General features: G+C 44.3%; 1 protein-coding gene across 1 annotated transcript in view; it reads left to right on the top strand.

Moving 5' to 3' along the window:
* Positions 1-12,562, top strand: part of LOC121883873 (glutamate receptor ionotropic, NMDA 2D-like) — a 42,048-nt gene extending 29,486 nt beyond the window's left edge. Inside the window, exons 5-6 of the mRNA XM_042392337.1 lie at positions 5,875-6,531; positions 12,503-12,562. Coding sequence (XP_042248271.1) covers positions 5,875-6,531; positions 12,503-12,562 — 717 coding nt within the window. The remainder of the gene's footprint in view (positions 1-5,874; positions 6,532-12,502) is intronic.
* Positions 12,563-15,932: the final 3,370 nt, after the last annotated feature.

Below are 15,932 nucleotides of genomic sequence, written 5' to 3'. Positions count from 1 at the left end.
TGCTGATGAGCCCGAAGTGACACTAAATCTGTCAAAATCTGTCTAGAAGTGATATTTCTGCTACTGTCTGCATAGGACAAGTTTTAGTTGCTTGTAGCTTTTTACATTTAAAAAACATCTGATTTCAAAACTATAAAAAATGAGCTAATAATGCAAACTATACTTAAATAGACAATTGAAGGTAACGGCAAGTGTTTCAGTTTTGGCCCTAGGTAGTCTGTTCCCTTCCTCAAACCCACCACGGTGCCATAGGTTGTTTGTGTGTGTGTGTGTGTGTGTGTGTGTGTGATCAGTCGCCCCCACGTCTCGCTGCTGTGTGGTCAAAGAGGTTGTCCAGGTAACGTTTTCTTTCATCACCTGTCAGCACTTGTTCTGGGTCAGGGCAAGGTGCCACATGAGGGGTTTAGCCTTGAAACACAAAGAACGCACAATATGGTGCCAAACATCTCAACAACACGAGATTATCGCTGACAAAAATAATCACTATTTCGAGTCTTTAACGAACGAACCTGCCCGAGCTGTCCCCGCAGAACGCTGAAAGCCACAGATGAAGTTTCTCCTCCTCGTCTGTTCATTCCTTATAATGAAATCACAAGCTAGCGCTGACAAAGGAATTATACTTGTAAGTAGCCTCAAGTGTGCGTGGGTTTGACGTAACGGGCAATTTTTCAAACTCCTGGTACTTATTCTGCTGCGGCTGCTGCTTCTGATACGTGAGCCGCTCATCATGACATTCTCATTTCAATTAAAAGGAGAAATGAAGCCACTACAGCACGCCTGACTTAGCGGTTAAGATAATGTACATGCACCAGAGAAGGTTTGAAACCATCCAGAGAGATATAGAGAGATAGTCTTTTCCGTGCCATCTTCTGCTGTCCTCCTAAATATCAAACCAGGCAATAAATGTGAAAAATTGCTAGTCGCCTTTGTCCTCCAGTTTTCATGCAAATAACACCATCGACAAACCTGACACTTACCACATAATGAGAAGAGGGCGATGAGAGAGTGCGAGCGCAAGAGAGAGATAAGTGGGAGAATTGAGAGGAAGCATTGTACATAAATAGAGTTAAAATGAAAGAAAGAGAAAGAGGGAATGAGGGGAGGAAGAGAGTGATGTGCGCCTCAATGTCCCCTCTTTCTGGAAATAGATACCATTATGCCAGTATATTGGTCCTAGAGCCTCAGTGAACATGTGATTGCGATGCCTGGCTGGTCTGCCTTGGTGAGGGGGCTGGTGAGTGGCTGCTTCAGAACATCATGTACAGACACAGGTCCAAACACATAATCACACACACACACACACACACACACACACACCTTCCACCTCCACAGCAGGCTGCACAGACAGGCTGCATGAATATTCATCAGGGCAGTTTATAATGAGTTCACACATTAGACCAGCATTTCTTTCATATTCTCACGTATCGTAGGTTTGGCAGCGATTCCCTGTATCCAGCTGATTTCTCTTCTCATCAGTATGTGAGCAGTGACCCGCTCCGTGACCCAGTCACATCCCCAGGGCAGAGGGGCTCGCCTTCTCAAAATGCTACCAAGGACTGAAAAGTGCTTTTAATATTGTCATGTGCTGTCTGCGGTTGAATCAATTTCGAATCAAAACCATCTCAGCCAAAGATTAGCGCTAAGGTTACGTTTTTTTTTTTTGCTGGCTTTCATTTGAACAAAAAACATAAATGTCAGTTCTAAAAATGCATCAGGGAAACCAAGCCACTGCTAGCACTGTTTACAACCTTTCAAACCGCAGTCATCAAATACACACACACACGCACACACACGCATTCATTTTGCCCACCTCGCACAAACCATTCTCAGCAGTAATTCTCTCTGTCCTGTGTGGATTTATTACCGTGAGGGCAAAATAGGTTGTGATTGGAACAGAGTGCTGTTCGGCCACATGTATTAAACACAAAAGTTGAACACTATGGTGCCTGTTTGTTCACCTGTAAGGTCAGCCATGGTATGTTAATTGACTGGCAAGCTAATTTTCCTGATTGTTTATGCAGTTAGTGTTTGTTCCATACACTGGCCACCTGCCCTGTAATAGTTGGTCTGCATTGACACATGCAGAGATATGCTGTGGGCTCCCTGCTAGTCATAATTGTTGGATTTATAGCTGATAAAAATAAAAAAACAGGAGAGCCAGTTACAGAGCTATAATATCTGCTTCAGGCCTCATATACCCTGCTCTGTCAACTTTCCACCACAACAATATGAGCCATGTTGGCCTTGACATTCATTAATGACTATTACCCTGTTTATTGTCCATTTGGGCCCACTTAGTACCTGGTTTTGTCTGGTTGGGTTACTACCTGAAACACTGTGTTCTTACCTAATTGGCCGATGCCTTGTTGCATCTGTACAGTAACAGAGGCTGAAGCTGTCATAACCAGGCAACAGGGACCGGAGTACCAAAAGAAGAAATGTACTGTTCCTTAATCCTCCTGTATTAGTAGAAATATTTTCTGCATTTGAAAGCAAACATAGCTTCATATCCTGTAAGAATAAGTCACCAATATTTAGTCATCATACTGTAGGCTTTTGAGTTATGTGAGCAGGAATTTATGTGTTTACCACATGTCTTGCAGTCTCTTGGAAATCGTAATGTTCAACTGAAACAAACTCAGGGAAACAAAAAATGAAAGGTAATCTACACTATTTCTGTAACTAATCATTATTTTAATGAATTATTATTATTTTTTGTCTTCTCCTTTCATAAAATTAAGCAATTATCTGATTATCAAACTAGTTTTTCGATTGAAATTAATCGCAAATTATTCTATTGTATTCTTTTCTTTGTGGAAAAAAAGAATAACATATGCATATGTTATACATATGTTATCCAGATCACAAAGAAAAGAATACAATGTGTTGTATGTTGTAAAATAAATCATTATTACAGGAGTTTGTGGGGCTAGAAGATCAACGAGGCCAACATTTTCCTGCTAATAAGAAATACGCACAAAATACTAAAGAATAAGATGAAAGTGTGTTCAGACGGTTCTCTTTACACATTTTTTCTTCCACATTTTAAATAAGTGTATACACATATTAAATAAACAACTTTTCCATTGTTAAATATGTTTGTGCACGTGCATTCACAAAACTTTCCCTATTAAAAAAAGGTTTATAAAAAGCATGAAAGTGTGTGTGTGTGAGGTGGGGGGGGGGGGGGGGGGGGGGGTTTGGACCTCAGGGGTCTTGGGCTGGTGAAGGCTATCTGCAGCCCACCCGTGTGTAACTGATACGGCTGCTGTGTGCGTTGGTGTGGCTAATAGAGCAAATGGTGGGTGAGAGGCGAGGGCTGGCTGACGGGGAAATGGGGTCATTTAGTGTCATAACCTTGCTTGTGTAATCTACAGTTTAATACATGCCTTTTGTGTTTCTTTATGAGACATTCTTTGACTCACTATGGGACTTTTTAATGGCCTAATTTTTCTGAATGATCATTGGAGTTACACAGTGCGTTGGCTAATATAATCTCTACCCTGGGGGGGTGTGTGTGTGTGTGTCTGTCGAGTGCCGGTGTGTGTGTGTGTGTGCGGCTGCAGGCTACTGTGTGTGTGTGTGACAGGGAGAGATGGGGGAGAGCGAGATGGTGAATTGGGTGTGTATGCATGAAGAAGAGTGTGTTTTGTGTTTGTGTGTATGTGTGTGTGTGTGTGTGTGTTCACGTGTAAAATGTGTCGGACGTCTCTATGCTAATGTGTGCGTTAGAGGAATTGGTGTGTAAAAATACGCCCACTGCAAGGATGCACAGCAGAGTGAGCGGTACGCCGGACTACATCACTGCATTTACATGATCAATGCTTATTGCGAAACGTGTGTGTGTGCGCGCTTGTGTATCTCTGTGTCCATCAACTGTGTCTGTATGTGTGCGCATGTAGGCCTATTTTAATTGTTGCCATGGAAACAGAGTGCTGCCAGAGAAGTCCAGATTCAAAGAGGGCATGTCTCTCTCTCTCTCTCTCTCTCTATCTCTGTCTCACTCTGTAACTCTCTCTCCTCCTCTCTGTCTTTCTTCCTGTTCCTCCTCTCCCATCCCTTCTTCCTCGTCTCTTGTCTTCTGTCGCTCCATTCTTCTTCTCCTCTTCGCGTGTCCTCCTCTCTGCTTTCTTTCATCTTTCTTGCGTCTCACCAAGGTCCTCCTTGGTTTTACACTCTCTGTCTTTCTCTTGTTTCCTCCCACTCCCCCCCCCTCCTCCTTTTCTGTCTCCTCATGCCTCTTATCATCCCTCCCTCATTCCTTCCCTCCCGCCTCTCCATCCTTCCTGGAGTGTGGTGTGCAATTGACTATTAACACAGGGACCTGTAATTAGAGCTGACGAACCTCCAGCAATTAGTTTTCCCTAAAGAAGTTGTTCTGTCATCTCTGCATACATCCCTTTATCCCTCTCTCAATCTCCTTCGTGCTTTTTCTGTCCTCTCTGTCATTTCCTGTCTTATTAGCTGTCAGCTTCGCGGGGTGGTTATTGTTTTTGTTTTTTTGTTCTTCTTTGTACCTTCCATCTGCCTTGTTAAAGGCAGTCATGTATGAGATATACACACAATACACCACTCAGAACAAGTTTATGAGCAACTACACCCCCACCGTCCTGGTTATCTCTGCCCACAAAACCAGAGTGAACATCTATTCCCACCGACGGCACACCTACACAGACTATATGCTGTTAAACTCAAGAGGACACATGCCCTCCCACTCACTCAGATGTAAACATACAGAGCACATACATCTTTCTCAGAGAGGTGACGGTGTCTTTTTCATGTCTGCCTGTTTCTACAGCTGTGTTGCTGTTTTCCCACCTTGCTGCCGTCATCTCTTTCCTCCTCCGTCTTCTCTGGATCTTGCTTATTTCCTCTCTCCCCTCTCTCTTTTTGCCTTTTTCACCGGCCCACCTGCACCCCCCCCCCCCCCCCCCCCCAACCTGCACCCCCATTAATGAAAAGCTCTATAAATAAGCACAGAGAGCAGGGAGTCCGAGAGAGAGAGAGACAGATACGGTCAAGTAGAACATTGGAGGGAGGTGGAAGGATGGAGGGATGGACAGCAAGCAACTGTGAGTGCTAAACTAGGCCAATAGGGGTTGAAGGAGGGAGGAGGGGAGGGTATCATATCAAAGCCTTGCGAGTGGCTCCGAGCATCTCCGCCGTCAATCACTTAATCAATTTCAGCGTCAGTCAGTTTGTCTGCGTCTCGGGTTGGTATGTCACTCATCTCGCTCCAGACAGTTTGTCAGTCAGTCGGAGTTGGCGTCTTCGCCTCCATCTGCCCTTTCTCTCTGTACGACTTCTTCCCTCCTTCCTTCCCTCTGTTGCTCCTTTCCTCCCGTCTCCCCCAGTCAAGAAGCCAGCATCTCATCTGGAGGGAGAGTTTATATCCTCCATAATAGATACCATAATGCTTCTTCGGAACATTCCACATGAATTATTGATCGGTGTGAGATTATATGTAAACCATATGCCATCATACCATGTATCTGTGTGTGTGTTTATGCACTATTTATGTGTGTCAAGTGTGACCTCTTCTCTCATCCCTCATTGTGTGTTTAAAGCCTCGTATTCCACAAGGTTTCCTGCTCTTCCTTCATCCTCTCCCTTCATTGCCCCATTTCTGTGGACTGACATTGATATCCACTGATTCATATGTTGCATGTAGCCTCTCGGCAATTCACTTGATTCAATCAGTGTTGCATGGTGCTATGTTAACCTCTATCTCCTTCTCTCCATCTCTTGCTCTCCCTTTTTTATCTTTATTTTCTCTCTTGTTATCTTGCTTTATCAAATCTCTGCCTACCCCACTTTTTTTTTTCTTTTTTCTCTCTATCTCCATCTCTTTCTGTTCCACCTCCTTCTCTCCAGGTATTACTCTCCCACTCCTCCACCATGCCTGTCTGCGGCTGTCGCAGCCCCTCCCCCCCTCACGGCCACGCTGGGGCCTCCTCCTCCGCCCCCTCGGTCGCCCAGGAGCAAGAGATGCGAGTACGACCCCGACATCCACCCCCGCCTCCGTCCCTCCACCGCCGCACCAGCGCCTCTCTCTGCCTCTCCTTCCTGCTGCTGCTGCTCTGCCTTCTCCACTTGCCCCCGGCCTGCCACTCAAGGAGAGAAAAGGGAGGGGGAGGGGGCGGCGGCGGTGGCGGCGGTGGCGGTCACTACATCCCGATCCCTCAGCCCCCTCCCCACCACATGGCCCTGCCCAACATCCTGCGCGGCCTCAGCATCGCCGTTGTCCTCGTGGGCAACTTCAGCGAGGTGGCGCTGGCCGGGGCCCGGGAGAAGGAGGACTTCCTCCACATGGCGCCCAACGTGGAGGTGCTGACCATGAATGAGACGGACCCTAAAAGCATCATCAAAAGCATCTGTGACCTAATGACGGAGCACTGGCTGCAGGGTGTGGTGTTTGGGGATGACACCGACCAGGAGGCCATCGCCCAGATCCTGGACTTCATTTCAGCCCAGACCCATATCCCCATCCTGGGAGTTCGCGGAGGCTCCTCCATGATCATGGCTGCCAAGGTAGGAAACTCAAAGTCTTTACTCAGCAAAACCGCACTGATTTCCAAATAGTACAGGTTGTCCCCGTGTTAAAGTGCTGAAATATAAATAGAGGCTCAACTTGGAAACAGTGAATGGAAAGTGTTGGTCAGCACTGATAAATGTAGTGTCCTGCACTTACCTGTGATAACTGGCACCACATAAAATGTTCAATTACAGAATTATTCCAAACCACACTTAATGCAGCTCTATTTTGATTGTTTAGTCTTGCTATTTAAAGTTCAGCACTGATAACACACTGACTTATTAAATTGCAGCTGTAGTGCAGTAAGACTAGCAGGGCCAGTCCTCTCTACAACCTCTAGTCTCTGCTGAATTACATTTCGATTGGCTGCACTTTGCTGTCAATCACTACTCTATTGCTGTCATTCCTGTGAAATCTTGTCACAGATAGATTACGTCACCATACACAACTATTTTTTTTCATCAAGAAAAGATGGATTTAAAGACTCTAGACATGGTTACACATCTGAAACTACTGCAGCAGTTTTGCTATGTAGGTATCTAAATGGTATCAGTGTGTTGGCATGTCTGCCATATTCTCCTTTGGGATTTGTGCACACATTTGCACCGATCTTTACTACATTGTCCTCTAGTCTGCTCAAAACAGAGAAGCCATTTTGACTGGTTTGACTGATTGAGGGTTTTTCGTCTCATCCCCTACCACCATACTGCATCAGTATTAACTCCAGACAGACAGGCAGGGTAAGCTGGGTGTCTGACTTGAAAGACAAACTGCCAACAGTGCTGATGCCAGTGACAGGATCAGCTGGAGATTGCAACAGAACAGAGAGCTAGATCTCTGCTTATTTACTAGTCCTTGCCTAATGGGATAAAGCAATCTGCTGCTGCTTTATCTGTGTCCGCCTGGGATCTGGGCTTGGACCCCTTTCCACAAAATCATCTCATTCATTTGGTACTTTGTGCACAAATCCAGCTGCATTAAATAATAACCAGTTAAAGGAAAAGCTATACTTAATGCGGCTTCCATGCAGGGACACTTTGAAAAGTGAAACCTTTATTAAAACAGTTGCCTCTTTTGTTGAGAACTTGCTGGTCGCTGTTGGGGCCTCATAGAGTCTGACAGTCTTATCTCAGCCATCTCCGCCTCTACGTCACCGTCCTCCAGTTTGTCTGCTGACCTTCTGGTGTCAACAGGTCGTTGTACCAGCAGAGACATGAGTTGCAGTGACACGGCGAGGCCAGAGGCCACCACTGAAGCTCTTCTCTCTGTTCCTTCTCATTAGAGCGCCAAGGAGAGAAATGGCAGGGAACCGTCCACTCCCATTTAAAACTGTGCTCTTCCAAGCACACATACAAAGAATGCTGCACAGTATCCACATTTTCTCACAGTACAGTCTTAATACACGCACACACTTTCTTAAATTTCCATTCTCTCTGCCCCATGTCTCTTTAACCCCCAACCCCAATAACAGTATGTCCTAAAAACATATAAATCTTTTAAGAGCGCTCCAGGCTCATGGATGGCTACATTACATGAGAGAATTTATGTTTGTGTTTTATTGCAGGGATGTAGGAGGAGGAGGGAAAAGGGAAGAAGTGTGTGTGTGTGTGTGTGGGGGGGGGGGGGGGTTGAGGAATGCATGTGCATGTGTGTGTGTGTGCGTGTGTGTGTGTGGGGATAGTATCATTCATTAAGCACACGTGCCCTAAGTGCACCAGGCAGCAGGAAAAAGCAGTGTTTTGTGGCAGAGGTTTAAATGGATTTCCCTGGCCACAAGCCAGAGCCTGCCTCTCTTGAGAGCTTCCTCCTGGCTGCACCGGGACCCAGGAGAGCGAGGACGGGGCTGCGCTAAAGGCTCAGTCTCCAAACGGATTTGTGTCTGCCTAATGGTCTGAGACAATGAAGTGGCAAAAATACGATACACAGGGATCAGAAGGCGGGAGAGAGAGAGAGAGAGACATGGGGGAAGTGGAGAAATTGAGATAGTGAGGATGAGATTGGGTGGAAGAAATTCTACTTTGAGTGAAAGCAGGTAGGGGAGGAGAAGTTAAAGACAGGCAGGGACTGTGTTAGGGGTTTTGGTCAAGCCGGTGCAGATCAGCTGTGGCTGCCTTTAGAGGTGATGGAGGGTGGAGGACAAAGGCTGAGTCAACAGCAGAAGAGGAGACAGAGTTTGACACAGTTCAGGCCGGGAGGAAAGGAGGGAGACAGGAGGGAGACTGGAGAGAGATGAAGAGAGAAGAGGACAGAGTAAGGAGAGAAAACTTTTCTTCCATATGGATAGCAGAGATGGGGAAAAAAAGCGATAGAAAGTAATTGTGGAAGATAGAATGAAAGATCGAGTTATAGAGCTTAAGAAAAATTGAGGAAGGGAGGGTTTTTTATTCTGAGTGAGTGTCTCAAGGAAATGGAGAAAGTTTGGGAAATAGGGATTGCAATATGAGGTGTTTATCTTGCAGCCTCACACACACACACACACGCGAGCGCACAGCCATCAAGATTGAAGGCCAAATGCTGCTATTACAGTTGGCAAGACAACCCCTCCTTTTTCATTACACATCCAAGGAAGGATGATAACAGGGAGCAACACAGACGGCGAAGGATACAGCATTTAGATTTTTAGTGCAGGCAGAATAGCAAAAGAATTTGGAGGAACAGTACAAGATAATTCCATAAAATGTATCCTCTGGAGTGGACTGCCATGTGAAGAGTCAAACTGAATCAGGATAACATTTTTCTGCTCACATATGCATCTACAAGGAGTGTTGCTTTGTGTTTGTGGTGATGAAGCACAAAGATAAGCACAGCATCGTGTGTGCCAATAGGAGATCCAGTCCTCCATCCAGTCCAGTATCATACCCAAGACTTTAAAAAAAATGGAGTCTTTCTCTCAATCAGCCTTATGACTCTGTGGCATCTGTAATGAGAACAAAACTGTGTTTTTTAGAACAATTCCTCTTGGGGATGGAGCTAAACTGCAGCAGTAACTCAGGACTAAAAATTGGCAGCAGAGCCACTACAGAGGTTGCATCTCTACATACAGTTTGCTGGTGGGATGTGGCTATGTGCTGTAGTTACTACTAGTGCAGAGGAAAAAAGTGAACTTGTGTATAAGCTTGAAAGTTAAATAGATGAGGAAGGCAGGCAGCTCCAGTATTAACAAGGAATGAAGAAGAAGGCGGAGGAGGAGAGAGATGGATGGAGGCAAAGGCCACTCACATCTATATCAATGAATAAGATCAGTGAGGGAGGGTTGGGCGGTAAGTAAGAGGATGAGTGCACTGAGTGCATGGCCGCATGGCTGAGGAAGAGAGAAGGAGAGAGACGGAGAGAGAGAGAGAGAGAGGGAAAGGCAGAGTGACATAGAGCGTGTGTTTGCAGGGAGTGCAGCAGCAGGTGTATGGCCATCTATCCAACATAGCCGATGTTACATGAAAAAGAGAAGCTGCCTCCTTGCTGAGGAAATTGCAGCCTAAATGGAGAAGGAATGAAGGAGGAGAGAAAGATGGATAGAGTGCAGCTGTACCCACATCTGTGAAAGACAGGACAAGATAAAGGAGGAGGAGGAGACAGAGAAGAGAGAGGAGACGCATCCAAACAGTTTAAGTGCGTGTGTGTGTGCGTGTCCTTGTGCATCCGCGTGTGCGTTTATGCGAATTTGTGTACATTGTTACCTAGCCAACATGGCTGTAGTTGCCAGTCTTTTGTCTGTAGTGGTTTCCAGCACCACCCTGCTTGTTGTCCCTCTAAAGTGTCTGTTGGACCGCAGTAATCAGTATGATCTAAAGCTTTGGCTAATGCTCATATTATCAAGACATGGAGAGCCATTTTCCTCAGCTTGTCTAGAAGGTATGGCTTTGTAGTGGTACAAATAGCTGTAGTTGTCGCTGATCACCCCAGGGCCACCACATAATACGAACAGCGAGCTAATCTATGAGTGGAGGCTGCTGGTGCTGTAGATTAGGAGAGAGATAGCATCCTCTCCTGCATAGGATTTAAATGTATGATCGTCAGCAATTAATGAAAAAAAAAAGAGAAAGCAGCCAACCCTGATGACCTGAGGGAAACGATAATATAATATGAATAACATTTTCACACATGCAAACGTACGCAGGCAGACGCATAAAAACAGGCACACGCCCACACACGCTTTCATAAATATACGGAAAGACGTGTGTTACAAGGGCAATTAATGTATGAATATTAAATAGGTTGCTCTGTAATGGAAGAATCGCTATACAAGATCCACAGCTAGCTGCTGCTGCTGCTGCAACATCACCATCACATTTGTCTTTTCTCGAGGCTTTAACACAACTCCTGCACACACACACACACACACACACACACATACACGTACCGACATAAACGCACACTCATGCACTCCTACACAAACAAATCTGTTCCCTGCCATCTTTTGTGTAACTGGCAGGCTTCTGGTGGAACAAAACAGCAGGATGTGATCAATTAACTTTTGCCCAAATAATTCAGGCTTTTCATCGTTTCCAATGTGGTCGTTTGCCTGTGGGTGTCCGAGCCTTTTGTAAGAAGAGAGAGCGATTTTGTGTCATCTGTCTCTGTGTGTGTGTGTGTGTGTGTGTGTGTGTGTGTGTGTGTGTGTGTGTGTGTGTGTACATGTGCGCTAATTCTTCAGAGGAAACGGGCTCTATGATAGGAGTGTTGAATTGGTGTTGAACTGTGTCCAAGGATAATTGTTGAGTAGTGTGTGTGTGTGTGTGTGTGTGTGCGTGCGCAAGCAAAGTGAGCATTTAATCACAGCTCAGAGGTGAATTCAGAGGAGCAATTAATGTCTGTACCTCGTTTTGTTCCGTCTTGTCCTCTGTATTTATGTTAACCCTACATTTAGGGGGAATAGTCCTTTTTTAAATTTTTCACAAAGAAAGCGACTTGTTTAGTCATCATTTCCTGTTTGAGGTACACTCAGCATGTCCTCTCGGGGGTTTTAGTCCAGCGGGTTGAACATAAATGCGCCCACATTTATATTCCCAATTAATGTCCTACAATAGCACCTATTGTTGCAGTAATCACTGAGGTCCTGTACTCTATTAATGTAATGTGTTGTTCGGCTTGGCAGCACCGTGTCCTTGCTAAAAACATAGACGCAATTAGGAGCATTTGTAAATGATGAGAGAATTAAAAGCGAGTGTTCCTCTGCCTGATGTCTCTCTCAGTGTTCCTCTCTTTCAGTTTTTATTTCTCTTCCTTTTTTTTTTTCTGTCTCTTTCACATCTCTCTCCCCTAATTATTTAGTTCATTCATGGGTTTTGTTGTGTCCGGCAGAGCACTGTAAACCCCATGTAACAGCTTTCTGATCTATCCTTTCATCCCGGATATGTTCTCTTTCCTTTTTATTTGCTGCTCCCTTTGTCCGGTTTTGTTCCTGGGTGCTTCTCTTTAATGCTTTTTACTGTCTGTGTGTCTAGCACTCTCTATTATGCAGCTGTGTTTGACTGGATATGACAGATTGACCTGGAAATTTCCTTATATGGAACTTTTCAGACCCTGCATATATCCTGAGTTTGAATCTAGTTTCTTTTACCAACTGCACAAAATAAAATGTTTATTGAACACATAAAAACCCCCCAAAATAAACCATTTTGATTTTTTTTTTTGTTAAAATTGTATTAAAGACTGGATGCTTTGTTCTCCACAAACACTGATATGTCTCTCTTTATCCAACTTGCTTGTCATTATTTTAACGCAGCAGTTTTTCAAAATGGAGGATAATGCAGTGGCTCATGTCTACTGAGGTGGTGACACATCATGATTGGCAGCTCTGCTAGCTCCACCTAAAGGGACACATTTCAGCTCAGAGAGATACATCCACATCTGTAGAGACACTGTGCAGCGTGGCTCAGTGTAAATGCCCCACTGCTAGTCGCCTCTTACCTTCTTATTGTCCTGGTTTAGAAAATGTGACAACCCACTGTGTGTGTTCCCCTTTTCTAGAGAGAGAACGATCGAGAGGAAGAGGGAGGGAGAGAGAGAGAGAGAGAGAGAAAGAGGTAGTGAAAAATATCGAGAGTCCTAAATTTATGTGTCCTATTTTCCAACCCTGTTGGTCTCAATTTACTCCGTCCATTTAGAATGTGGCCATTTTTAAACTCACCCCGTAACTTTTTTTCTGTACCTCACCCTCCCTCAGCTGCATCACTTTCACTCATTCCATCTCAAATGCTGTTTCTCTCCTCTGCTGTCACTTAACGTCGTAGAGCGAGAGATTGCTCCCATACAGCAGATTAACACAGGCAGTATGTGTTCTTCTAGAGGATTAGAGAAAACATTAGAACATTTTCAAAATGAGATAGCTGTCATTAAAATAAACTTAGTTATACACAAAATTATGTGATAGAAAAAAAATGAAAATGGAATAACTGTATTCATATTTGTCTAAAATGTTTCTCCCTCTGTGTGTCACTTACATCTTTTGCACTATTTTGTGTATTCTTTGGTTTCCTCTACGTCATTCTCCTCCATCCACCTGCCCCCTTTTTATTCCTGTGTTTTCTTATTCTCTCTTTCTTTTGCCACATCTTTCCTTGCTTCTTTCTCTCTTTATGACTGTGGCTGTCTGGCAAGGTCTGGTTCATCTTGTGGCAGCTCACAGGAGGCAGACAGACGGATTTACAGCAGATGTACAGGTGTTAATCCACCGTGCTCCCCCACCCACTCACCCCCATCCCTTCAACATATCCTCGGCCTCCCTCTGTGTTGCTCCCCCTCCCTCCCCCTCCCCCTCCGCTCAGATGCCAGTAGAATATAATAAAAATGTGTCAGGAGTCATCCAGGTCCTGCAAACCTCACCCAACCGATGCACCTTCACCTCTGTTTTTTTTTTCATCTCTGATTCAAGGCGTCGTCTCACTCCACTCCCCTCCTCCTCTTCTCCTCCTCCTCCTCCTTGGCCTCTTTTCCTTCATTCTCACTCTGCGTCCCCTTGGTACAGGAGTAGCCACACTCTCCCCTCCATCCCAGCCCTCCACTCACGTCTCCTGACTCCCTCCGGACATGCCCTTACACCCCCCCCTTCTAACCTCCTCCCCTCCCTCCTCTGTTTTTTCATTGCAACTAGCACCAGCCTCCTCTTCCCTCTTTCTCTGCTCTCCTTTTCCTCACTCCCACCCCTCCTCATTTTTACCTCTCTTCCCTCCTGACTGTCTATCCCTCCCTTTTCCCACCTCACCCTACCTCTCCTAGCCACCCCCTCCACCACCACCACTACCACCAGGATCTACAAGCAGCTCCTCCCCCTTTTCATCCCCTCGCGGACCTTACACCAGCCCTTTGGTGGGACCCTTATTAGCTTTATCTCCACCTGCCTCCGCCCTGATTCAGAGGTGGAGAGGGAATGGACCTCTATCTATTCATAGGCTGAGATGAGTCAGTGCTTTAAAGCATGCAATATATAAGGAGAGGAGAGGAGATATGGACAGAAAAAGTTCACATTTCGGGCGCTGGTTAATTACACAGCCCTTACTGTAAAGGGATCAAAGACATGCCCTGCCCAACTGTCCTGTTACCAACCATCTCTCTTCTTCCTGTGAGATAGTCCTGTAAACAAACGGTCACAGATTCAGGCCTTACAGCACCCAGTGCGTTCCTGTGAAAATATAATTCAGCGAGACTTCACTTGGTCTTAACATGCTCACTCACTGTAGATCGGAGTGTCATTCAACAGTGATACAAGTAGCATTTTAACATCTATTAATCGCTGCTGTATTCATTCTGTTTCATTAATTACTGTAAACAAACTATCGCAGAAAAACTTGGCAGCGTCTGCATCTGATTTTAATAGTTTGTTCCACCAGGTCAGATTTGGCTGCAAATCTGCCAAAAACAAAACAAAAAGAGCGTTCTTGTTTTTCAATGCAAATGAAGCATTTTTACAGTGAAAGGCCAAAGAGAGGACGTGTTTCTCCACACAGAGATCATATGTCTTAATCATCCCTCGAATTAGTTTCAGGTAATTGTACCAGCTTATCACAATAATTCATCATGGTATATTGATTTTAAAATACCATTGCACATTAAAGCACTTTAAAAATGGCAACAATATAAACAGGAATTGTAGCAGAAGAAATGTAAACGCACAATGGTGCTGTATCACCTGGCATAAGTGATGGAGAGATGGAAACATATCAGGAACTGGAAGTTAGTTTATTAAAAGAAGTTATGATACTGACTGAAATTTTGAGAGGTCCCCATCTTTCCTTAAAGTACCACAATTATTATTATTGATTTATTTTGAACCATATATAAATTTAATTTTAATTATTATTACTGTAGGAGTTTATTTTATCATTCATTCATATTGAGTTTACTTTATCATGATACTCATGAATATTCATGAGAATAGTCATGCATGTTCACTGCTTTAGACTCCTCTTATAAGGTTTTTTGACAATGTACTAGAACAAAATCAAAGTGCTGTTGAATATGGTGCTGAGGGGAAATACCTGTGTACTCACTGAGACGTGAGGTCTGTTTGTTCAGTGTCACTTGGCACCAGAGCTTGCAAATGGAGAGGTAGAGTTTCAGATAGGAGGATGAATAAGTGAGTCACCCCGCTTGTCTGGTCACATCAGCGCACAAATACACAACTTCAGCCGGTCTATTCCACAAAGTGACTTTGAAATTAGCAGAGAAAAGAGAATACAATGCAATATAAACAAAGAAAATAAAGCGGAAGAAAACGGACCAAAGGAGGCTTTTAGATAATCCAACTAGACTAGAGTCTGTGCATGCAAACAGCTGGTGCTGGCCGACATGGTCTATTCAATATCACACATTAATAGAAGAATATTTATTATTATTATTTAGATATATCACAATATAGCAAATATATGCATAAATCATGTATAAAATAATCAAATGAACTATGTCATGCATCAGACAAAACTCCTCACAAATGTGTAACCAAAACATGAATATGTATTTCCTCTAATAGTGGCCAAGCCTTTATTTACCTCAACTGCAGAGGGTACCAGGCCTTTAATGGAAGCAGGCTTATATTAGAGAGAGGCCTTTATTATTTATTCCCTCTGTTTGATAAGTATATTTGCTCATATTTTAGAAGGAAGCCTCCTTGTTTTCTGATCTGTTTCCATTTGCTCTGTTAAATTTTTGTCACTGCATCAGCGGTAATCCACTTACTACATGTGGAACAATAATTCCAGTGCTTAAATTCCACCCGGAACGTTTTGGCAGTGCACCACTTGGTTGTAGCATGCAGGTAGCATGCTCATGGATGCCAGTTGAGCCAGGTTACCCTGGTTACCCTGGTTACCTATGCTCATGTAGTGTTGCTGCCATCATTAGTATTAAAATATGCACTGTTATCCCTGTATTTAAATGATATCATGTCTCCTCCGCCCCCTCC

This window comes from Thunnus maccoyii, chromosome 18 (assembly GCF_910596095.1).
Source record: "Thunnus maccoyii chromosome 18, fThuMac1.1, whole genome shotgun sequence".
Classification (NCBI taxonomy): domain Eukaryota; kingdom Metazoa; phylum Chordata; class Actinopteri; order Scombriformes; family Scombridae; genus Thunnus; species Thunnus maccoyii.
This window is presented reverse-complemented; position numbering and strand designations above follow the sequence as displayed.